Genomic DNA, 23,309 nt, shown 5'->3' with positions numbered 1-23,309 from the left:
ATTAAATATATAAAATGGAATACAGACCTGTTATGGGTAACATTGGATGTACAGGCTTTATACACCTTAATAGAACATAATTTTGGTATACAAGCAGTAAAAATAGTATTACAGGAGGAACATTTACTAGATATAACAAATTAAGAGTTCATTTTAGAGTGCATAACCTTTGTCTCGAATCATAATTATTTATTTTACTAGATCATTTTTATCTCCAAAAGGGGTACAGCAATGGGAATTACATTTTCCCCGAATTGTGCTAATATTTTTATGGGGTGGTGGGAAAATAGATTTATTTGGAATGATACTCCCTTTGCTGAGAATATCTTCTTCTGTGAATGTTTTATAGATGATGTGATTATTATCAGGAAGGGTGATTATCTGGGTGCCTTTTTGGAATATCTAAATAATAATAATTTTTATTAGATTTTTACTTCTCGGGGTACATTACTGTTTGCCTCCAGCTCCAATGTGATCACATCTTTATTCTGAAAAAAAGGACCATACAGTACCTATGCTACAATGGGACTGTGATTTAAAAAATGGTACTAAGATTTGATGTTACATTTTTTTGTTCGTCAACCTTTCAGTGCTAAACTGTAATACAAGCCTTCTAAAAATGTGTCCTACTATATGTATGAAGTAGTACGTATATTATTGTTGACGCATCCCTGATTTATACAATATAAATTAAAGCAGAATACTATTTATAACTCGTATTAGTAAATATCAATTATTAGTGTCATATTATTTACAATAGCCATATTGTTAAAATAACACATTTTGGTAAGCTATACAATGTAACTTCTGTGCTGTGTCAAATAAATTTTTGGGTTGATACATCGCCACTTAATTCTGCACTAGCACTATTAACAGTCTTTTTAGAGTTTATGACACGTTGAACTTGGAGGACAATTTCGACACAGATGTAATTGAGTTTGTGGCGCACAGAAATATTTTTTTTTTTAGTACATACAATTTATATCTGTACTCCAAGTGCCGTCCATTTCTGAGTCGAAAAATAAATCATTTTTGATGCAGCTGGCGGAGATGGAGAAATGGAAGGTTAGTAACACAATCACACAAGCGCAGTTGAGATTGACTTTGACATGTGCCAATGTTGCGCCAAATAGCCATTTGCGACGCACAGTACATAGGCCCCATATTAATATTATTAAAAATAATAGCAATAATGCTATTATCATTTAGTTATAAAGCACCAACATAGTCAGCAGCGCGGTGCAATGGGGGGGGGGGGGAACAGAATGATCAAATACAAACACAAACCGATACTAAAGGTAATGAGGGCTCTGCTTGTGAGAGCTCACAATTTAGGTGTGCAGTTGAAACAAAAGGTATGAGTGGCTGCTCATTGGGACACTGAGTATACCTTAGGATGGAGTGAGGCTCAGCCGCAGAGCTGGTCCCTTTTGGGTTTGGTGGTGTGGATGTTAGGAGGTGCCAAATGGAATGGGGATAACCTATAGAAATTATTTATTTATAAAATATTTAGGAAGTAATACATTGAGAGTTATCTTTTGTTTTCAAGTATGTCCTGGGCACCGAGTTATGATGACAGATACATGGTTACAAATACATAGTTACATTAAGTGTGTAGGGTTATACATTATATACAAGACATTCCGTGCACAGTAAGAGATAATATATGTTATAGGCGTATGTAACAGTTACAGACCAGATTAACGTGGGAGACAGCTTTAGTTTTGAAAGAATGTATGTATATATTCTATGTATCTGATGCTGCTGCTCAGTTTTGGCTGCTACATGAATCTGGTTATAGTGAATGTAACCTGCAGGTTAAGCACTGGACAGCATCTTTCATTATCACAGTAGCAGGCAGCTCATATGATCTGCTCTTTGCTGTAGGGGAGGCAACCCAGCAGGTTGAAGAGGACACTGTAGCATGCTGTCCAGATCTCCACCCCTTTCCTTCTCCCCTCCTTTCAGAATATGATCAGTGAAGGAGCTGGGCAGCTGCTTACAGATTGGTAATCCCTGGCCCCCTAACCCACCAAGGCTTGGTCTGTAAGAACATTGCTTTGCAAGCCGGGGAGAGGACCGACGCCCAGAGAGGAAGGCAGGAGCACATCATTGCGCAGGGCGCAGTGTCACAGTGCTCCAGCAGCTGCATTATTATCTGCACTGCCAGTGCTGCTCAGCGCTCACCCTTATTAAACCTTCTGCTGCTCAGCCAACCTGACGCCTGCGCTCACCACAGCCACTAATGGCTGAGGGATCCGCTCCTGGTGGCAGATAAACCAAGACAGACACAAACACCCTGCCTATAAGGCACAGCTCCTAACCACCCAGCGCCATGGTCTCATGGATCATATCCAGGCTAGTAGTGTAAGTATACATACCCTCTCCTGTTTCACTGTGCCCCCCCTTTGTGTGTGATGTGTCTGCACATAACTGTGTGTGTCTGTCAGGGACAGGACACCCTCTCAGTGCAAGGTGATCTCTCCACAGCTAAATTTAGTAGCTAGCTGCTGTGGTTGCATGTGCTGGCACTGAGATACAATACAAGGTTTGCACAGATGTCAGCACCCACCCCATAGGATAATGCAGAAATGCTGTGGTGTCAGGGGCAGTATATACAGGGTTTATACACATTATTTACATGGATTATCTAGGGGAGGTGATTTATTATGACTTTATACACCAGGCTAGTGACCCTTGATGGTAATACAGTACGTGTTGTGTTTATTCCAGAGCTCTTTGTTTTTGTGTAAAATAAATAAATAAATGGAAATATATTGTGTTACCACCAGAGGGCTCTACCAAGTGAACCAAAATGACTTGAATTTTAATTTTTGTTGCAATATTATCAACACAATTTAGTTTTTCTGCCTGCACATGTTTTGGGGCCTTTTCTCTTTAAAAAAAAAAAGAAAGAAAAAAAAGATAACCTATATTTTAAGAAATGTCAGGGAAATGTCAAGGAAAAAAATCAGCAGCCAGTTAATTATTCCATTCACAGATGGGTGGACATTCCTTTGGGGTAAACCCCTGAATATGTATAGAAGTAGTTACAATATTGTCAGTCACTCTATAGACATGTTATTTATTCCCCAAATCACTGTACTTAGAGCAGACCATTAGACAAAACACAGCTTTTATACATGATGAGAATGCATTTTCCAACGCGGTGAAGGCATTCAATATTATTTAACAAGTTTGAAACCGATATATGTATAGTCATTTATATACCTATAGTATGCGTATACACCGTGTGCAAATAAGTTATACATCGAATGGCAGCCTAAAATACTTAAAACTGTATGATTATGGGGGTCTGTCCTAAAGGCCTAAGGTTTCTTTGTTTGAAATAATGCGCTATATCATATAACCGTACCCTTTGGCAATTCTGAACATTTGCCTCTATTCTATGAATTAGATATGTTAAATCTTCAACATGTTATTTATGATTCATTCTTGTTGGCAATTTTGATTATATGGTATCATAAATGAATCAGCGTTTTAAAAGGGGAAAATGGGCCCCTCTATATTTCATTTATTTGGTTACAGAGATAACTGTCTCCATCTGATATGAGCTTCTGAGTGGTGTGTGATTAAAATTTACTGCCTACTGTATCACTCTTTCTGTAAAAGTGCACTCTACAGATGCATGGGAAGTGCAGGCTCATGGCTCATTTCAATGTATATATGTATTTATGTATGCATGTATATCTTTATTTATATAGCGCCATCCAGTTACAATACACTGGACATCACATTATAACACAATGGGAATCAGCACTTCAGACATAAAACAATTGGGAAAGGAGTCCCTGGCTGAAGAGCTTACAATCTAAGTGATATGATGTAGTTACTAGCTAAGAGCTGGAAAGTGTCATTTATTTATTTTTAACCTCTGCTGATGTGTCAACTGTTCATTACTTGTTTTAGTTAACGATTCCCATCCTGAGAATCTTGCAATTTACAGGATATTTACTACATGACACCAGTGGGTCTCCAGCCTTTTAGAAATTGTGATGACCCTTTAAAAACGGATTGTGACTCTGTGGCAAAAAAAATGGCTTTTCACTGGAACCCCCAGCCACTTAGCAAATGAATGTAAAAATGGAATGGCTGTGGTATGATAGTACAGGTTTTATTTTTAAACAAATGCACACATTCTATATTTCATAAAATGTGTAGTATTGCAGCACATATTTTTGCATGAATAACCTAAAGGATAAAGTAAATAACACGTAATAACATGTTTGGGTCTTGGAGAGTAAGTCTACACCGTTACCGCATGTTTCTCTTGGAACTCCTGATAACCTCACGCAGAACCCAGGGGGGTTTCATGAAATACAGGGGGAGAGGGACCACGTTGCATAACCAGCAATATCGTGGCTTTAACGTGGCGTGGAAACGGCGTCTCTTGCCTGAATCTTCCACTACGGATTTTGTAGATAAACGCCTGAATATATATTTATGAGATATCAGCGCTTTCTATACAGAAACGCCTCTTTACCATACTGTACTGCAGAATACATGATTGCACTATTACAAGACATAACCCCCGGGGTCAGACATCAAAGGCCCCTGTGTTATCCTCCTCACGGCTCTGCACCACATAACTTGCTCCGTGAGCTGAGGGGTTAAACCTTGTAGCCCCATCTGCAGCAAAGGGAGTTGGACATTTGTCCCACTTGGCCGTGGAGGGGCAATCTTTTTATTAGCCATGTTGTCCCTGAGAGCTGCAGGTCATGTGGGGCCTTCTGTCTGGGGAGATGAAGCAAGCAGAGAGCAACAGTATTAAATGACAGTCCCTGGCTCCTGCTCTTCATTGTACTGATAGCTGCAGTATATATCAGTGGCCCTCTTCCTGTGTAGAACCAATCCCAGCATGTCTCTTTATTTCCCACTCTGTCTCTCTCTCTGCTTGCTGTATGGCTATCTCACCCTCTCTCTATTATCTCTTCCGCCCATGTATCTTTCTGTCTACAGTAGTTCTCTATCTGTCGTTCTTTCCTTGTCTGTGCCCCTCCCAGTATATACGGTATCTGTCTATTCTCCTGATTGTGTCTGGCTCGCTTTCACTCGTTCTGTAAGTATGGGGATGCTTACACAATAATCTTCTTTTTAGGGTTAAATTGCATTAATGTAAGTGGGGTACACTTAGCTACAATATATGTATGGGTACAGTGTAGATTGCCAGGGAGTCACAGGGTGGTCGCTTTATTACAGATAAAAAAAAATATTTTCTATTGTAACAATATAAGTGGGTGGTCTCTTTAAACAAAATCAAGGCTTATCTTATTTTCCATGGGCCACCAGTGTCACTGGAGATAGAACAACATGCCTTTCTGTGGCTGCACTCCCAATTCAATGTCCCATGAAGCCACCTCTCTCCGTCAGGAACGCAGAAGTTCTCTGACATGGAGAAGCAGCTACACAGTATATTTAATAGGGCCTGTGACATCACCGCTTCCAGTAAGGACGGATTTGGCTATATGCACAAAAACCTGATGTGTTCCAAGCTGGAAGTAATCCAGCAACCGGGATTTCTTATTGTACAGAATCAATTAGTTATTTACTAGTCTGCTAAAGATCCTAAGATGGCAGGCGCGCTCCAATTTCGATTAAAATGGTGGCTGTAGTCGGTGCTCAAGCAGTCTGACTGTTGATATAGTTTTTGAGTGCCACAGGACTCTGGTTCTTGTTTCCTAGTCTCCCAGGATTTATTTGTTTGTATAAATATTGTGCAGCATTTTTGCTCCAGTTTTGCAGATGGAGACTTTAATAAACGACCCCAGAGCATCTTCTAAACTGAACCTTTCTGGCATTGGTCTGGTTGCCTTTATCTATCGATCAATCAATCAATCAATCAATCTGCAGAAGTATAAACAGTGCAAACTGCAGCAAACCTATATTTCTCCAGGACCAATTTGCCTTCGACCACTAATTGCAACCACTGTAGTAAATCAATTCAAATCATAGATGCATGAATTGGGTCTTCTCAGTGGGCAGTAAGCAGAAGAAACAGTTGCAACCTGTGAAATATAAGCCCCTTTCACTTCTGCTGAGACACTTTGAACAGCTGATTAGATTTAACGCTCACAGGGCGGTTTACCTAGTTTGCCCGGCGTTTAGGAAGCAGGTTATCACTGTGCATGTTCATCAGTTTGAGACAGCTCTTACTGAATCACCACGGGGCCTCTGTGCTAAGATCCTATTTATATTTACTGTTTATTTATTTACTAAATGTTTTACCAGGAAGTAATACATTGAGAATTACCTCTCGTTTTCAAGTATGTCCTGGGCACAGTTATGATGACGGATACATGGTTACAAATACATGGTTACATTACGTGAGCAGGGTTATCTTAATATATAAAATCGAAATTTGTGTGGTTGAAACTAGATGTGAATGTGATTGGTCCATGGGTCTGCCCGCCCCCCCCCCCCCCGCGACTCTCATTGGCCAAGAGGTAAGCTCCACTGTGACACACACATAGACACACACAGACATTGGTCCCTGTGTCCGCCCGCCCATACTCAGCCTCCCGCACGACTCTCATTGGCCAAAAGGTACAGTGACATCACTGACACACACCAACTTGACTGTCACACACTGACACTGACACACCATACCCCCACAGAATCCCTGCGGAGTCCAAGGTAAGTTTCAGCCATCTCACACTCTCACCCCTGTCTACACACACACTCACTGTCACACCTGTGTACACACACACTGACTGTCACCCCTGTGTACACACACACTCACACCTGAGACCATGCTTCACACACACTCACTGCTACCCCCATGTACTCCCGTGTACACACACACTCACACCTGAGACCATGCACACCTGAGAGCAGGCTTCTTCACAGAATAAAAACAGCTTCTTCAAAAATGGCGTTCTCCCATCACTTTAAAAAATCCCTTTTCTTCTCTGCACACACGCTCTCTGTAGCCGCGCACCTTTCCCTGAAGCCGCGGCCGCCATCGCCTGCACCCGCCCAAGACTCCCTGTCCTCTTCAGCTACGCACACACGCCCGCACGGACCCTGCCTGACACTCCCTGTAGCCGCGCAGCTTTCCCTGTAATAATGTTAATTATAATAGCATTCATATAATACACTGTTAATCTACTTCATGAACAATCTGTGCTGCGTCAAACACGTTTTACTTTGGTACATAGGCACACATAAACACGTTTTACTTTGGTACATAGGCACACATAAACACGTTTTACTTTGGTACATAGGCACACACAAACACGTTTTACTTTGGTACATAGGCACACACAAACACGTTTTAATTTGGTACATAGGCACACACAAACACGTTTTACTTTGTTACATAGGCACACACAAAAATGTTTTACTTTGTTACATAGACACACACAAACACGTTTTACTTTGTTACATAGGCACACACAAACACGTTTTACTTTGTTACATAGGCACACACAAACACGTTTTACTTTGTTACATAGGCACACATAAACACGTTTTACTTTGGTACATAGGCACACACAAACATGTTTTACTTTGGTACATAGGCACACACAAACACGTTTTACTTTGGTACATAGGCACACACAAACACGTTTTACTTTGGTACATAGGCACACACAAACATGTTTTACTTTGGCACATAGGCACACACAAACACGTTTTACTTTGTTACATAGGCACACACAAACATGTTTTACTTTGTTACATAGGCACACACAAACACGTTTTACTTTGGCACACAGGCACACACAAACATGTTTTATTTGGTACATAGCCACACACAAACATGTTTTACTTTGGTACATAGGCACACACAAACATGTTTTACTTTGGTACATAGCCACACACAAACACGTTTTACTTTGTTACATAGGCACATACAAACACGTTTTATTTGGTACATAGCCACACACAAACATGTTTTATTTGGTTCATAGGCACACACAAACACGTTTTACTTTGGTACATAGCCACACACAAACACGTTTTACTTTGGCACACAGGCACAGACAAACATGTTTTATTTGGTACATAGCCACACACAAACACGTTTTACTTTGGTACATAGGCACACACAAACACGTTTTACTTTGGTACATAGCCACACACAAACACGTTTTACTTTGGCACATAGGCACACACAAACACGTTTTACTTTGGTACATAGGCACACACAAACACATTTTACTTTGTTACATAGGCACACACAAACACGTTTTACTTCTTACATAAGTACACACAAGCACAGTTATTAGATTGGAGATTTCAGTGCGTCAACTTGTCACCAAATATGCCATTGGCGACGCTGAGTACATACTGTAGGCTTCTAGATCAGGGGTGCGCAAACTAGGGGGTGCGAGATTTTTTTTAGGGGGGGTGGCGTGGCGGTTACAGAGGACCCGCGCTCTTTCCCAAAGCATTTAAATGAAATGCCAGGGAGCGCGTGAGGCCTCTAACTCCCTCTTACCTCCGGTGGCTTCTGGAGCCGCGTAGCCATGGCAACGTGACGTCAGAATGCCGGAGACATGGTTAGGAGGGGGGGGGGGAGAAAGCAGGCAGGAGGGCGCATACTGAAAAGTTTGTGCATCCCTGCTCTAGATCTATTTACTCAGTGAGATTGGGCAGGGATCCGTGGGGAGAAGGGGTTTTGTGCAAAAAACATTCCGGATGGGACAGATGGGACGGCTCAGTAATATTCATTTTCTCTGACAAAAATGGTGGAATAAAAAAAAAAAAGAAACCATTTAACAAAAGTTAGTAAATTTGCTAAATAGAAATTGCTGCTGATTTTTTTTTTTTTACACATGATTTTTCATAACTTTTTGATTTGAAATCCATTGGGGTTATTCAGGGCACTATAAAATCCAGTTGAAGTCAGTGGGAGTTTCCGGGCAGTAGTACCCCGATCGGCACTATCGCACTTTAACGAATTACCCCCATAGTTTCCATATGCATTGCGTATAATGTACTTGTATGTACAAAATGATGCTACGATGCTGAGCCACGTGTTAAGTATACGGTACTCAAATACATGTAGTACCTATTATGTGATCAAATAATTTGCCTTTTACCCAGTCCTCCATTATTATAATTCCAGTAGTAAAACGCTATTGTTGCCTATTTACATGTAACTGTAATTTGTAAAGATTATGTGTAGAATTATATATAATTTCTATTATAATTGGTATATATTTCTCTTTTCTTATATATAAATACTGTATACAGTATGTGGAGAATGTGCAAACTCATAAGGGGAAAAATAAATTCCTTCCTGACTCCAAATAACAGCAATAAGACTTCTCCCTGAATCAACATCCTTCCCCTGGTTACTTATTTGGTAAGTCAAGAGTTGGTATTGGACTCACCAATATGGTTCTTCGTTGCCCATGCCAGTATGGAGACGGTCTCCAGTTGTAATCCAGGGGGAGCATAGAGGGAAATAGAACAAAAAACAAGAAAAACACAATCTAAGTGTAGACAGTTTTTAAAATAGTGTATAAATTCTGTGTTCTGTCTTGGCTCGTATGTGATGCCTACTTACAAGATGTAAGTCAAAATCAAGCGGTTTTGACACACAATGGTCTCTGCTAGAAGGATTTCTCCACCAGGTAATGGGGTCTCCAATTTGAGCAGGGGGTTTGAACTTTATATTATTATTTGCACGTTATTGGAGCACATCATTATTGTTTAACAATCAATTGATTTTGTTAAAAATTCACTGTATAACACTAGTGTACACTAATAGAGTTAGCGCCGTTTCTTTCACCTTCACGTAGCACAGTATGGAGACGGTGGCAGGGACCCCTTCCTTGCCGAGAACGCTGTTGCAATGTAGGAATAGAAGGTTATTCCTCCTCACACAGACTTTGCCAGGAATCGGTTTAAGATTTCATATTTTATGTAAGCAGGCAGTGAAAAGCTTGCACAATGTTTCGGGTGCAGCACCCTTCGCCAGGCGAACGCCGATACATTGTAGGACCCTTTCACTGTATGCTCAAATAAAATATGAAATCTTAACTTTATTCCTGACTAAGTCTGTGTGCGGAGGAGAAAAAATAAACAAATAAATATATATATATATATATATATATATATATATATACATCACATGATGTAATGTCATCGTTACTGATTACTGACAGGAAAAGGCGTCGCCGATACTCATTGAACACAGTATATAGCTCAGCATGCCTCCACTAGTCTTTTACCACTCCGGGAAGAAGCCCCCCACGGGCGAAACGCGTAGAGTGTCCACTCTAGGCAGCTATTCATCATTTTGTTGGCGTGGCTCCTGATGCTTCTCCTGCGGACTGCATGATTCACTTTCACACATCCTGGAGTTAAACTCAGTGGGACTGACTCCATTATCACTATATGGCAGCTGAGTATCATTTTCTCTGCTATTTGGAGTCATTATCTCCTATGGAACTCCTACTCTAGGTTGTCTCATTTGTGCAAAGGGCACTGGCTTTTTGTGATTCTACAGCCATGTGTCCTATTTGCTTCTGTGCAGTTACCACAGGCATTGAATGCCTCTTTTTTTTATTTTGATATTTTCTATTGTTGTTCAGGGTTTGAGTCTTTTTTCATCTTTGTCTCCCCTGTACCTCCCCCTTGGTTTAAGTTATTATTTTTCTTATGTACATTATTTTGTATTTAGATTTATTTATGCCATACCTTTCTTTATCTTTCTTTATGCCTGTAACAGGGGACTTATCCCTGTTCACAAATGTGCCTCTAATCCAGCAGTGTGGTGGTTGACTGCTGGTAGGCAATTAACTAACACCACCTGCCTGATTAGATGGCTTAGAAAAAGCCTGTCTTTTGAGACAGGAAGTGAGACTCCTTTGCTCACACCTGAGCTGAACTTTGGAGACAGGACAGAGATTCCTTAGTCCACAACTGGGCTGAACCAAGGAAGGGACAATTGTCTTCAGCCCTGTCAGAAGAAATAGCAGAGCTGCTTTCAAGACACAGGGGAAACTTCTAAACCTGAATGCTGACATACCCTGTGGAAAAGGGAGCTGAACCAGGGACAGAGAAGATTTCCCCTCCAAACTACAAGGAACAGATAAGACTTTCATTTATGAGACTTTCTATATCTGCTTATTTCATGCTATATATTTGGGGCTGGTAAAGAGCCTAGCTAACCAACCCAATCAGAGAGGGCTGAGCTATATGTGTAGATAGTCTCCAAAGCAGAGATAGGTTTTCTTTGTTTGGCTCACTATTTCGCTTATGTTGTTTTTTTTGCTGTGTTTTAAGCGACAGGCCCAATAAAGCCTTGTTATGATTTCACCTTACAAACAGTCTCCATTGTGTACCTCTGCACATGTCCTCCTACAATGCCCTTAGCTTAGTTATACACCTTATAGCTAAGGTTTTCTCCAGGGTAGTTTGGGGGAATTTTGAATTATTCAGCTTTTTTGTGTCGCTTTATATAGTTATTAGGCTTATTGCTTTTTTTTGCTTTTGATTTATTTTTGATTTATTTTTCAGCCTTATTTTTGCAATTTTCAGTCAGTCACAGTCTTTTTGTATTTTTTGCTGCCTTTAGTGTGTATATGTTTTTAAATGTTAGTGTTCTTTTTGCTCGCTATTAAAATCTATTCATTTTCTATTCTGACTTTAGTTTCCTGGTCTTTTGGTATTACGTTACTAGTTATTTTGTGGTATATGTAGAGTGCTGCTTTTGGGGATTGTCTTAGTCTTTTGTGTGTTTAATATATATATATATATATATATATATATATATATATATATATATATATATATGCAATTCGATACCGTTTCGGTATCGTATTGCTTACATTCCATTATAGGATATGCACCCACACCAGTGACTTTTATTACGGAGTGCCTTTGGTTCCTTTCTATGCTATATATATATATCTATATATATATAGATATATATAGATATATAGATATATATATATAGATATATATATATATATATGTATATGTATACACACATTTTTTTCAGCTTTCATGTATATTTAATTCCCTTGCTTTTGCCATCTGCCTTATTGAGATATATGTCCCTCAGTGGATTGAATTACTAGCTGCCTTATGGCAATACCATGGAGGATTGTATGTTAGATAAAATGACCTGCACTCAGCCCTGGGGGACAATTTCGTTTACTCCAAAAATATTTACAACAATGACTCTGTATTTGATACTTCTAGACACTTTTATTTTTACCGTGCAACATCTGGCATGAATGAAGAGTATGATTACATTAGTGAGAGTGAGACAATACCTAGTTGTTCACTGATCGATGTTGTTTGAACTACTGCAAACATCTGGTATATTTTGCAGGCAAAGGAAATGGCACGTCCTATCCTTTTACAATTTACTTTAGGAAGGGAGGTGCTGCAAAAGCTGTCCACATTATATAGCATTTTACACCAGCCCTTATATAACGGTGAGCGCCGTAGCAAGGAGTGCGTAAAGAGCAAGCTCTCTCTAGCTGTGAAGCCATTTAGAGGGGGTCTTTGTATTTAAGCAAATAGACGTTTAATTTGAGACTGCATATGTTTTTAAATGTAACTTTTTACTTGCAGCTGCATCAGAAATAAGTTGGTTAACCAATTATTAGGCGATGCCTTTTTTATTGGGACTTAGGCCAGGTCCCCGCTGGCTACTGCAGCGCCCGCTGTGGCGGACGCTGCAGGGACAAGAGCCGCCCCTCAATGGGGCCGGGCCCGCTGCGAGGAGGGAGGGGGGGGCCACCGCGCTGCGCGCCGAGATTTTCAGGGATCCATGAAAATTGAGCTGGCGATGGAGCACTAGCAGCACTAGGCCACGCCCCCCCCTTGCGGAAGCGTGCGCGAGCTCCTGCTAAACCCGCTCTCATTGCGCTCCCAAAGCGCTGACCATGCCCGAGGCCTAAGCAGTGTAGTAAGAGACAAACAGATACAATAGGATATTATATAGGTTCATATGGTATAACCGTGCGTGCGTGCGTGTGAGAGGCTGCAGCTGCACGATACATTTTTAGGTGTCATTAAAAAGAACTGGGGAGAGTGCAGCATGGGAATTGTTGGGGTTTTAATATATGCAGCATTTGAGTACCTTTCATGAAAAATAATTACCTAAGCTGCCAATCGATCCGTTCTCCTGTGATCGATCAGCGAATATCCTGCTCCCCGGGTTCACATAATGGCCGCCCTTGAATAAATCGTGCAGTTAATGGCGCATAACAACTACAATGTAACCTTATATTACTAAGGGTAATACCGTATAGATATTGTTACAGCTTTCAACTGCACCGCAGTCTCCTGCTGGGAACACTGCAAGAGATCTGTTTGTGATCATTTGTTGCCAAAACTCTGTCACTGCTGAGCTCCAAAAGAGGAGTGCCAGAGCCTGCTGCAGCAGCCACAGGAAAGGAGGCTCAGCACATTAACACTCATTAAACAAGGCATTGAGTTGTCAAAAAAATTATCTAATACCACAGAACTGATTTAAAAAAGAAAGAAAGGATGTCTGTAATGCTCCTTTCTCTAAGGCCTCGTTCAGGGTGCCACAGACAGGAGGTGGAGGGCGCGTGTCCGCGTGTGCGCGTGTGCGCGTGTGCACGCGTCAGTCTGCTGGGCGATGTGTGCACATAATCCCCAGCAGACCTTTGCTAGCGTTGAGGAGGCGGGTCTACAGACCTCAGCTTAGGGATGGATGGGTGCTGCTCTTCTCACTACACATTCCCGAATGATTTGATTGGTTAACGAAGTACCAGTGATGCTGCTGCAGCTTGAAAAAACAACTTGAGTTGTTTATGCAAACTGTAGCAAGCGTCAACTCCGTACTTCGGCGACAGGGTAGCTGCCACCCTGACAACTGATATTAACTTTACATACTTTGTTTCGAACGTGCGTGCGCACGTAAGCGAAGCAGGCACCCTGAACGAGGCCTACGAGGTGAGTTTTGAGTTGAGTTTTGCAGCTAGGTAGAGAGAATAGTTTCTAAGGGAGACTGCTTTCTCATCTCTCAGGGAGATGTCAACAGGATCCGAGCTGAAAAACGGAATGCCCTTTTCCTGTTTCAGATGTCATTGGGGGGGAGGGGGTCTGGTCACGGGGGGGGGGGGGGGCTGAAGGTTGGTGATACTTTGGTGGCTCTGACCTTCTCTCTCATCATCCAGAGAAAATACTTATTTTACTAAAGGGGAATAGATTCCTCAAAACAAATGTACCACCCATAACATAGCATCTCATAGCATGTGTCTTTTTTAACCTCATCTACTATGTAACTGTATGGGACACTGTTTGCCTAATTATGGCATCATGCTTGCTAAAGGGGTGAGGAAATGGAAGTGATACACACACTAAGAAAGTTACACAAACTGTCTTGTTGGAAAGTGAAAAAAGACTCCAAATACTTACATCAACTGCCATTTTTTTTTTAAAAGGAGTCAGTCTCCTAGTTTTATTGGCATTATATATATTCACTTTACCGGTCGGCGGTGTTAGCAGCCCACCCAGGCAGAGCCTAACATGGAAGTTAGGCCCCAGCGTAGGTTCTGCAACTTCCGTAATCATCGTGTGGATGTGCTCCCTCCATCACAGCCCTACACCGTAACGTGCACCCTAGGTAGGACACCGGGGGCAGAGGGAGGCCTGGGGGTGACACAGATAAGGGGGGAGGGGGGAGGAGAGCTAGAGAGATGTGGGGTGGAGGGGAGAGAAGGGGGAAGAATGGAGAGAAGAGGGGAAGAAGAGTGAGAGAAGGTGAGAAGAGAGAGTGAAGTGGGGGAGAAGAGAGAGAAGGGGTGAGAAGAGTGAGAGAGAAGGGGGTAAAGCGTGAGAAGTGGGGAGGAAGAGTGAGAGAAGAGAGAGGAGGGGGAGAAGAGTGAAAGTGGGAGAGTGAGTGAGTGAAAGGGATGGGGCAGAGAGTGAGGGGAGTAAGAGAGAAAGGAGGGCTGTAGGGGATATTAGAGGTGAGGAGTATGTACATGTGTGGACCCCAAAGCTTACCCAAGCTCGTGAAGTAGCTACCCAGCAAAAATAATTGCCTACCCCTGTCATAAGCAGTGGAAGGACAAAGCCATCAAAAGTCTCTGTGAATAAGGCAAAGTGGCTTAGAATAAGGTGATTCACAGAATACAGCTGCTTATGAGAGGTACATTCTTACAGTAATTGTGACTCACATTGACTAATCCATAAAGCACATGCCGATTCCTTTCAATATGCAGAACTCTTAACCCCTGTGCATGTGGCTGGTGTCATCAGAACGCACGACAGCACTAAAAAGACACAGGCACCCTCTGAAACACTTCTGTTTAGTGTATTCCCAATGCACACCAGCAGCTCTCAGAGTGCCACAGTGGGGAAAAGGATTGCGAAGCAGGTCACAATTACCTCATCTCGGGTTGGGCCTATGAATAATCACGCACTGGTTTTTAGTGACAGATAAATAATTAATAGAAATTGCAGTGCGAGTGATTTTACTGCAAGCACAAAGACAGCGACCTGACGTTACATAACGGTGCCCCAGACAGGCTCTCTCTGCCTGTGCCTGGCAATTAATTTCAAAGCTTTTCTCAGTGGTTTTAAATGACTAAATTAAATCATAATGTATTGGAATAATGGCTCACTTTGCAAAACCTTGGCGCAGCAGCGAGGAGCGAATGAAACGTTATTTGTCTGCAGAACACAGGCGAGCTTTCTGTAATTACCAGGGTGTCGCTTCAGGTTGCTCTAAACGTATCACCTTTTACAGCAGCAGAAATTATAACGTTGTTCTCTGTATTTGGTGATTTTAAAGGGGCAGTCCTGCCGAGGTCAAAAGTGAACTAAGAACAGTGACATGTTCAATAGGCTAAAATCGAGGTGTTCGAGTCCAATAAACATATGTAAATAAGATTTTTAACTCTTTATTTTTCATGGTAGACAAATGCTTTTATTTTTTTACAATTTGTATCTAATGTCCTGGTTAATCCTCCAAGATCTATTATTTGTTTGCAAAGGACCTATGAAGCCATGTATGAACTAGGTAGACAAATGATTTAGGATAAAACTTAACTTTTTTAATGCTATTATGCAAAAATTAGAAAGAATCGGGCAGGAGAAGACACGGCAACAATAAAACCACATGAACGTGTAATATAGAAACCTTCACAGCAGAAGCAAATACTGCGTAGCCCAGGGGTGCTCAACTCAAGCCCCCCCCCCCCAACAGATCAGGTTTTCAGGATATCCCAGCTTCAGCACAGATGGCTAAATCAGTGTCTCAGTCCGACCTGTGTTCGCCTGTGCTCTGTGTTCAGAGACCAGTTCACCTGTGCTGAAGCTGTTAAGTTAAGCACCTCTGCCCTAGTATATGACTATTGGAAGGTGACAGTCCGAAAAATAGTTTGTCCAGTAAGACTACTATGAATGTTAGTGTAGTAGAGCAAGTCTGCGACATTTTGTACTTAAGCCATTTGTGGTGGAAGTTTGTGCTTCAATGTGAAAGAGTGGGGGCGGGAACGGTATGATGTCACCACGTATCCCGATGTGTATTTCGCGATGGTGCTTTTAAAGGGAGACCCACCCTCCAGCTTGAGAGATACTAGCATATATATTATATATGTATATACAGTTAGGTCCGGAAATAATTGGACATTGACACAATTTTCATAATTTTGATTCTGTACGCCACCACAATGGATTTGAAATGAAACAACCGAGATGCAATAGAAGTGCAGACTTTCAGCTTTAATTCAAGGGGTTGAACAAATATATCGTATGAAACGTCTAGGAATTGCAACCATTTTCATACAAAGTCTCCTTATTTCAGGGGCTTAAATGTAATTGGACAAATTAACACAATCATAAATAAAATGTTCATTTTTAATACTTTGTTAAGAATCCTTTGCAGGCAATGACTGCTTGTAGTCTGGAACGCATGGACATCACCAAACGCTGGGTCTCCTCCTTTGTGATGCTTTGCCAGGCCTTTACTGCAGCTGTCTTCAGTTGTTGTTTGTTCGTGGGTCTTTCTGCCTTAAGTTTTGTCTTCAGCAAGTGAAATGCATGCTCGATCGGGTTGAGATCAGGTTATTGACTCGTCATTGCAGAATATTCCACTTCTTTGCCTTAAAAAACTCTTGGGTTGCTTTCGCAGTATGTTTTGTGTCATTGCCCATCTGTAAAGTGAAGCGCCGTCCAATCAACTTCGCTGAATTTGGCTGACTCTGAGCAGACAATATATCCCTATACACTTCAGAATTCATCTGGCTGCTTCTGTCTTCTGTCACATCATCAATAAATAATAGTGACCCAGTGCCATTGTAAGCCCTGCATGCCCATGCCATCACACTGCTCCACCGTGTTTTACAGATGATGTGGTATGCTTCGGATCATGAGCCGTTCCAAGCCTTCTCCATACTTTTTTCTTCCCATCATTCTGGTACAGGTTGATCTTAGTTTCACCTGTCCAAAGAATGCTGTTCCAGAACTGGGCTGTCTTTTTTAGATATTGTTTGGCAAAGTCTAATCTGGCCTTTCTGTTCTTGAGGCTTATGAATGGTTTGCGCCTTCTGGTGAACCCTCTGTATTTGCTCTCATGAAGTCTTCTCTTTATGGTAGACTTGGATAATGATATGCCTACCTCCGGGAGAGTGTTCTTCACTTGGCTGGATGTTGTGAAGGGGTTTTTCTTTAACATGGAAAGGATCCTACGATCATCAACCAATGTTGTCTTCCGTGGACGTCCAGGCCTTTTTGTGTTGCAGAGCTCACCAGTGAGTTCTTTTTTTCTCTCAGAATGTACCAAGCTGTTGATTTGGCCACTCCGTATGTTCCTGCTATCTCTCTGATGGATTTTCTTTTTTTTTTGCAGCCTAAGGATGCCCTGTTTCACTTGCATTGAGAGCATGTTGTGGGTTCACAGCAATAGCTTCCAAATGCGAATGCCACCTGGAATCAAGTCCAGACCTTTTTACCTGCTTAATTGATGATGAAATAACGAAGGAATAGTCCACACCTGTCCATGAAACAGCTTTTGAGTCAATTGTCCAATTACTTTTGGTCCCTTGAAAAAGAGGGGGCTACATATTAAAGAGATGTAATTCCTAAACCCTTCCTCCAATTTGGATGTGAATACCCTCAAATTAAAGCTGATAGACTGCACTTTAAGCCCATCTTCATTATTTAACTGTAACTTTAATTTATTTTGGTACACAGCCGAAATAACAAAACTTGTATCAGTGTCCAATTATTTCCGGACCTAACTGTATGTGTATATATATATATATATATGTATATATACATACATACAGTAGAGCACCCTGGGGGTGGGGGTGCAAGGGTGCATTTGCAATGCCCAAAAACAGAGGCCCCACAATCCTCCCCATAGCAATGAAACTGATTGCCGTGGGAAAAAGCGGGAGCCTGTAAGAGAGCAGCGCTTCTCCATCCCCATTGCGACATCAGGTGACGCTCTGTCGTCATGACGTAGTGACATCATGTGGCGACGCATTGCTATGACAATGTGTGCTGTCATGTGACGCACTGACTGCACCCCCCAAATCAGATTTTCTGATTGCGCCCATATATATATATATATATATATATATATATATATATATATATATATATATATATATATATATATATAGTCATTGGTATGGCAGTTAGCACTCACGTTTATGTAGAAGACAGATGATTGTCCCATAGCGTAGAGATAAGCGCGTATAAACCAGGGGGATCCTGATAACAAATTGAGACAGCACACCGCAGATGTAGAAAAGAAAGTGTATTAAGAACACCAGGCAGCCAACGTTTCGGTCCTCGTTGAGGGACCTTGCCCTTCTTTTCTACATCTGCTGTGTGCTGTCTCAATTTGTTATCAGGATCCCTCTGGTTTCTACATATATATATATATATATATATATATATATATATATATATATATATATATAACATAATAGATGTTCTAGCACTCTTATTTCTTTGCAATATTCTTCCTTTTATATATTTGAAAGTTTCTACCATAGCCTCCCTTCTCCCTTCTTTCCTCTAAGCCAGGGGGCTCAAACTGGGGGGCGCAATACTTTTTTTTGGTGGGGGGGGCGTAGTGGTTACAGAGGCCCCACACTCTATAAAACTCACTTACCCGGCTTCAGTCCACGCCTCTCCATGGCAAAGCCGCGGGTCACGTGACGTCACATGACCCCACGGCGTCATTTGACACCCATTAGAGGTAAGGGGGGGTGCAACACAGGGGGAGAGCAGACAGGGGGGGTGCAGCGCAGGAGGTTTGCACACCCCTGCTCTAATCTGTACATATTACGGTCCTGTAGTCTTCCCTTATAATTTGTGTGCAGTAGATCACGCACCATTTTAGTAACCCCGTTATTATTATTTTTTTACATAATCTCTCATTTATTTCCATCCTTCCGGAGACATGGTCCAGAGAATTGAGCACAGGTCTCACCAATGATGGATAAAGTGGCATCACCAGCCCTTTCTTTCTGCTGCTAATACTGTACCTCTCCCTATATAGAAATTTCCTTGTTTGTCCAAGTGATTTCGCCTGTAACTGAAGGACAGACACAGCATTTCTATCTTTCTGATTTCTCTAGGCTTTTAAATTTGCAGCAGGCAAGTCGTCTGTTCATAAAATATACATTAGCTGCCAAGATCCTGACGTTCAGGATAAATTTAGACGCATGGTTCTGTTCACTTAGTTTGTTCTTTCTCTGATATTCAGATATACATTTTATTTCGCAGACTTGTTACTGGTGACGCCGCCTTGCACTGGCAGCCACATAGACATATTAACGTGAAGGTTCACTGAAGGTCGTTATAATTTCACGCTTTAAGACATCAGATTGCGGCAATATCTTTTACGATTCCCACCGTATTCACTAAGATTTATGTAATCTTAAATGTATAACAATATTGATCTGATTTGCATGGATGAAAACTGCGTTAAATGCATGAAACGGCGCCAGAGCTACAAATAAGCTGTAGAAATCAGTGTTTATCAGCGCTAGTGACGCTTTTCTTGGATACTTGGAGATACAGATGTAGCAGCCGTTATTGCTGGCGCTTTTGAAGCGGGACGCACACAACGCTTCAGCGGGAGTTGGCGCCATTGTAAGGCCATTAGCCGTGCGTGAAAAAGGGCGGGACTAACACGTTATTCCACCATAGGGCTAATGTTATAGGACTTCTTACAAAACCCTATGGCAAAAAAATATGTAACCCCTTTGATGCCTGAGATCACTTGTGCATTGCAAAGGACTGCCTTTAGGGACCAAAGGGGTTAACATATAACACACACCCTACAAATGAAACACATCCATATGTGCAAATATTCAGCCTTTAGTATCCCAAGTGGTCAGCAAGTCATGGGTTGATGCAGTTCTTTTTATTGTAATAAATTTTTAAAAAAATAGGTCCCGGTACTTCTCCTAGTCTTCTGCGGATATGTTGTGGCATCATGTGACATTGCGTTGTCATGGCAACGCAACATCATGGCAAGATGGCGCCATGTGGCATCACGTTGTCATGGTGACACTTCGTCACAAGGAGAAGATGCCGGAGATGATGAGCAGGGAGAGAAGGTAAAAGACACTCAGAAAAAAAAGGTGCAGATACATCGTACAGACACAAAAAAAAGCCCTGTATATATGTATATGTTTATTTAGATGGCAGCACCAATGTATGCAGTGCTTTGCGGCGTTATAGTACAGACAGTACAGGGAGATAATTAATATACAACATTTCCCAAAAGTTAAACAATAATAATTAGTGAGTCCCTGCCCTATAGAATTTTCAATCTTAATGGAATAATGGGAAACTTACAGAATACTATAGGAGCCGGTGCATTATAAAACATATCCGAGGGGGTTAGTTAGTGTATCGGGAGCGCAAGGAGTAGCCTCTGGTCTAAATTAACCAAGTGCTTTGCTGAGGAGGTGAGATTTCAGGTGTATCTTTAAGATGGGTAGACAATGAGATGTGGATTGGTGAAAGCCGGGAGTTCCACAGGTAGACGTGAGAAAAGTTTGAGACGAGAGTAGAGACAAATAGAGCAGCGAGGAGGCATCCCCCAGCAGGACGTAAGAGACGTGTTGTAATATGCTCTAATCATATTAAAGCTATACAATGACTAGGATGGGATCATGATATTTCACTAAATGAAGGAGGAATACATGGAGCAACTCATGCTTCAGTTCAGTCTGTTTTGATTACCGTTTGTTCTAGTACCCACAAGTAGAGCCCCATTCTAACCTTGCCCTCAGCCCGTTTCCGAGAAGTTATCGTTCTTGCAAACAATGCAAAGGTCAAAACTCTCAACTGTTGTATTATTTCTGTTTTTCAGGCTTATTTTTGGCACTCTTTATCCCGCATATTTTTCCTACAAGGCAGTCAAGTCCAAGGATATCAAAGAATACGTAAGTAATGTTTTTATTGGTGATGTTACTTTTTTTGTGTGTGCAGTCACAGGCTTCTCCAGCAGTTCCAGAGTCATGTGCAGATGCAGCTCAGCTCCTGGAATGCCTGTTAGCAGATCCTGGCCGCTGTTCGACTAGGGTTTTTTTTGTTGTAACATGACTCCAGTAAAGGGAAAATGTGCTGAATCTGTAGATTGCAACAAAGTGGAAGCTCTCTGACACGATGCTTCTTTTCAACTTTTTAATTAACCATTTCACCGTTTCATATCTATTGAATGGCTTTGCACGTTTAGGCAGGAAAGCACAACTGTGATAAGTACAGTAACAAATATCATAGAGTTTACATGACCTGCTCCTTCCATAAGGACACTGTCTCAAACTACAGGCCAATCTCACTTCTCCCAATTCTATCCAAAGTCATGGGAAAATGTGTCCACTCCCAATTAAGCGATTTCTACACCAAGACAAATTTTCCTAGCCAATTCCAGTCTGGGTTTCGTCCCAAACACTCCACCGTAACTACCCTGCTAAAAGTTTGCAATGAGATCCAGTGTGGAATGGAACGGGGACAACTCACTGGTGCAGTATTCCTAAATTTTGCAAAGGTTTTTGATACAGTTGATCATGCTATTATGCTTAACAAACTCCAGAGCTCTGGAATAGGGAAGCATGCTTTAAACTGGTTTCAGTCCTACCTATCAGGTAGATCCCAACATGTGTCCATCTCAGGCTCTAATTCGAACCCCCTGGATATCACTTGTGGTGTCCCGCAAGGCTCTGTTCTGGGGCCCCTACACTTCTCAGTGTTCATTAATGATCTTCCCACAGCTTGTAAGGAAGCCTCAATACACATGTATGCAGATGACACAATCCTATATGCACACAGCCATAGTCTCTCTGACCTTCAACACATACTTCAGTCTGACTTTTTGAGACTCGAAAACTGGATTTACCAAAACAAACTGTTTTTAAACACTGACAAGACTGTAACAATGGTATTTGGGACCAAGACTAAATTTGTAAAGCTTCCAGTGACTGAGCTCCTGATTAGAACCAACGCTAACACCACCCTAACACCTGTCACTAGTTTTAAATACCTGGGCTTATGGTTTGACTCCCACTTAACATTCGGGATGCACATTGATACCCTGACAACCAAGACCTATGCCAAACTAGGGTTACTTTATAGGAACAAATCCTCCCTAAGTCTCCTGGTCAGAAAGCGTATTGCACAGCAGATGCTAATGCCAATTATTGACTATGGAGACATAGTATATGGCTCGGCTCCTCAAACCCACCTTAGCAAACTTGACACCCTCTACAATTCAATTTGTCGTTTTGTTCTCCAATGCAACTACAACACACATCACTGCGAAATGCTCAAAGAACTAGATTGGTCATCACTAGAGTCTAGGCGCAAAGTTCACCTTTCCTGTCTCACCCTCAAATACTTTCTGGGCAAGCTACCCAGCTACCTGAACAAGCTCCTCACCCCTACCACATGCAGCACCTATCACCTGAGATCAGACTCCAAAAGACTATTCATGGTCCCAAGGCTCAACAAAGTATCCGGACGTTCCTCCTTCTCCTTCCGTGCACCCCAAAACTGGAACAACCTACCAGAGACTCTCACATCCACCACCAGCTTAAGTTCTTTCAAATCTAAGGCTGTCTCACACTTTAATCTGGTCTGTAACTGTTTCATACGCTCGTAATATATATTTTCTTTAACTGTGCACGCAATGTCTTGTATATAATGTATACCCTGCTCATTTATGTAACTGTACTTGTAACCATGTATTATTTGTTTTACTCTGTGCCCAGGACATACTTGAAAACGAGAGGTAACTCTCAATGTATTACTTCCTGGTAAAATATTTTTATAAATAAATAAATAAAATAAATAAATAAGGGGATAATTAACTG

The 23,309-nt window shown here is 41.5% G+C and overlaps 1 protein-coding gene across 8 annotated transcripts in view; it reads left to right on the top strand.

Annotated features, from left to right (window-relative positions):
- The first annotated feature begins 1,881 nt into the window (after positions 1 to 1,881).
- Positions 1,882 to 23,309, top strand: part of REEP1 (receptor accessory protein 1) — a 112,354-nt gene continuing 90,926 nt past the window's right edge. For 3 of the 8 annotated variants that reach the window (XR_012788178.1, XR_012788180.1, XM_075571701.1), the window contains exons 1-2: positions 1,882 to 2,367; positions 21,311 to 21,383. Coding sequence is in view for 6 of the 8 variants with exons in the window: in XM_075571701.1 (XP_075427816.1) it covers positions 2,336 to 2,367; positions 21,311 to 21,383 (105 nt within the window). In the remaining 2 variants the exon portion in view is untranslated. The remainder of the gene's footprint in view (positions 2,368 to 21,310; positions 21,384 to 23,309) is intronic. The other 5 variants (XM_075571709.1, XM_075571683.1, XM_075571722.1 and 2 more) reach the window with 3 other exon arrangements.

This window comes from Ascaphus truei, chromosome 1, assembly GCF_040206685.1.
Source record: "Ascaphus truei isolate aAscTru1 chromosome 1, aAscTru1.hap1, whole genome shotgun sequence".
NCBI classification, from domain to species: Eukaryota; Metazoa; Chordata; class Amphibia; order Anura; family Ascaphidae; genus Ascaphus; species Ascaphus truei.
Note: the sequence above shows the minus strand (reverse complement) of the source record. Positions and strands in the feature narration are given on the sequence as shown.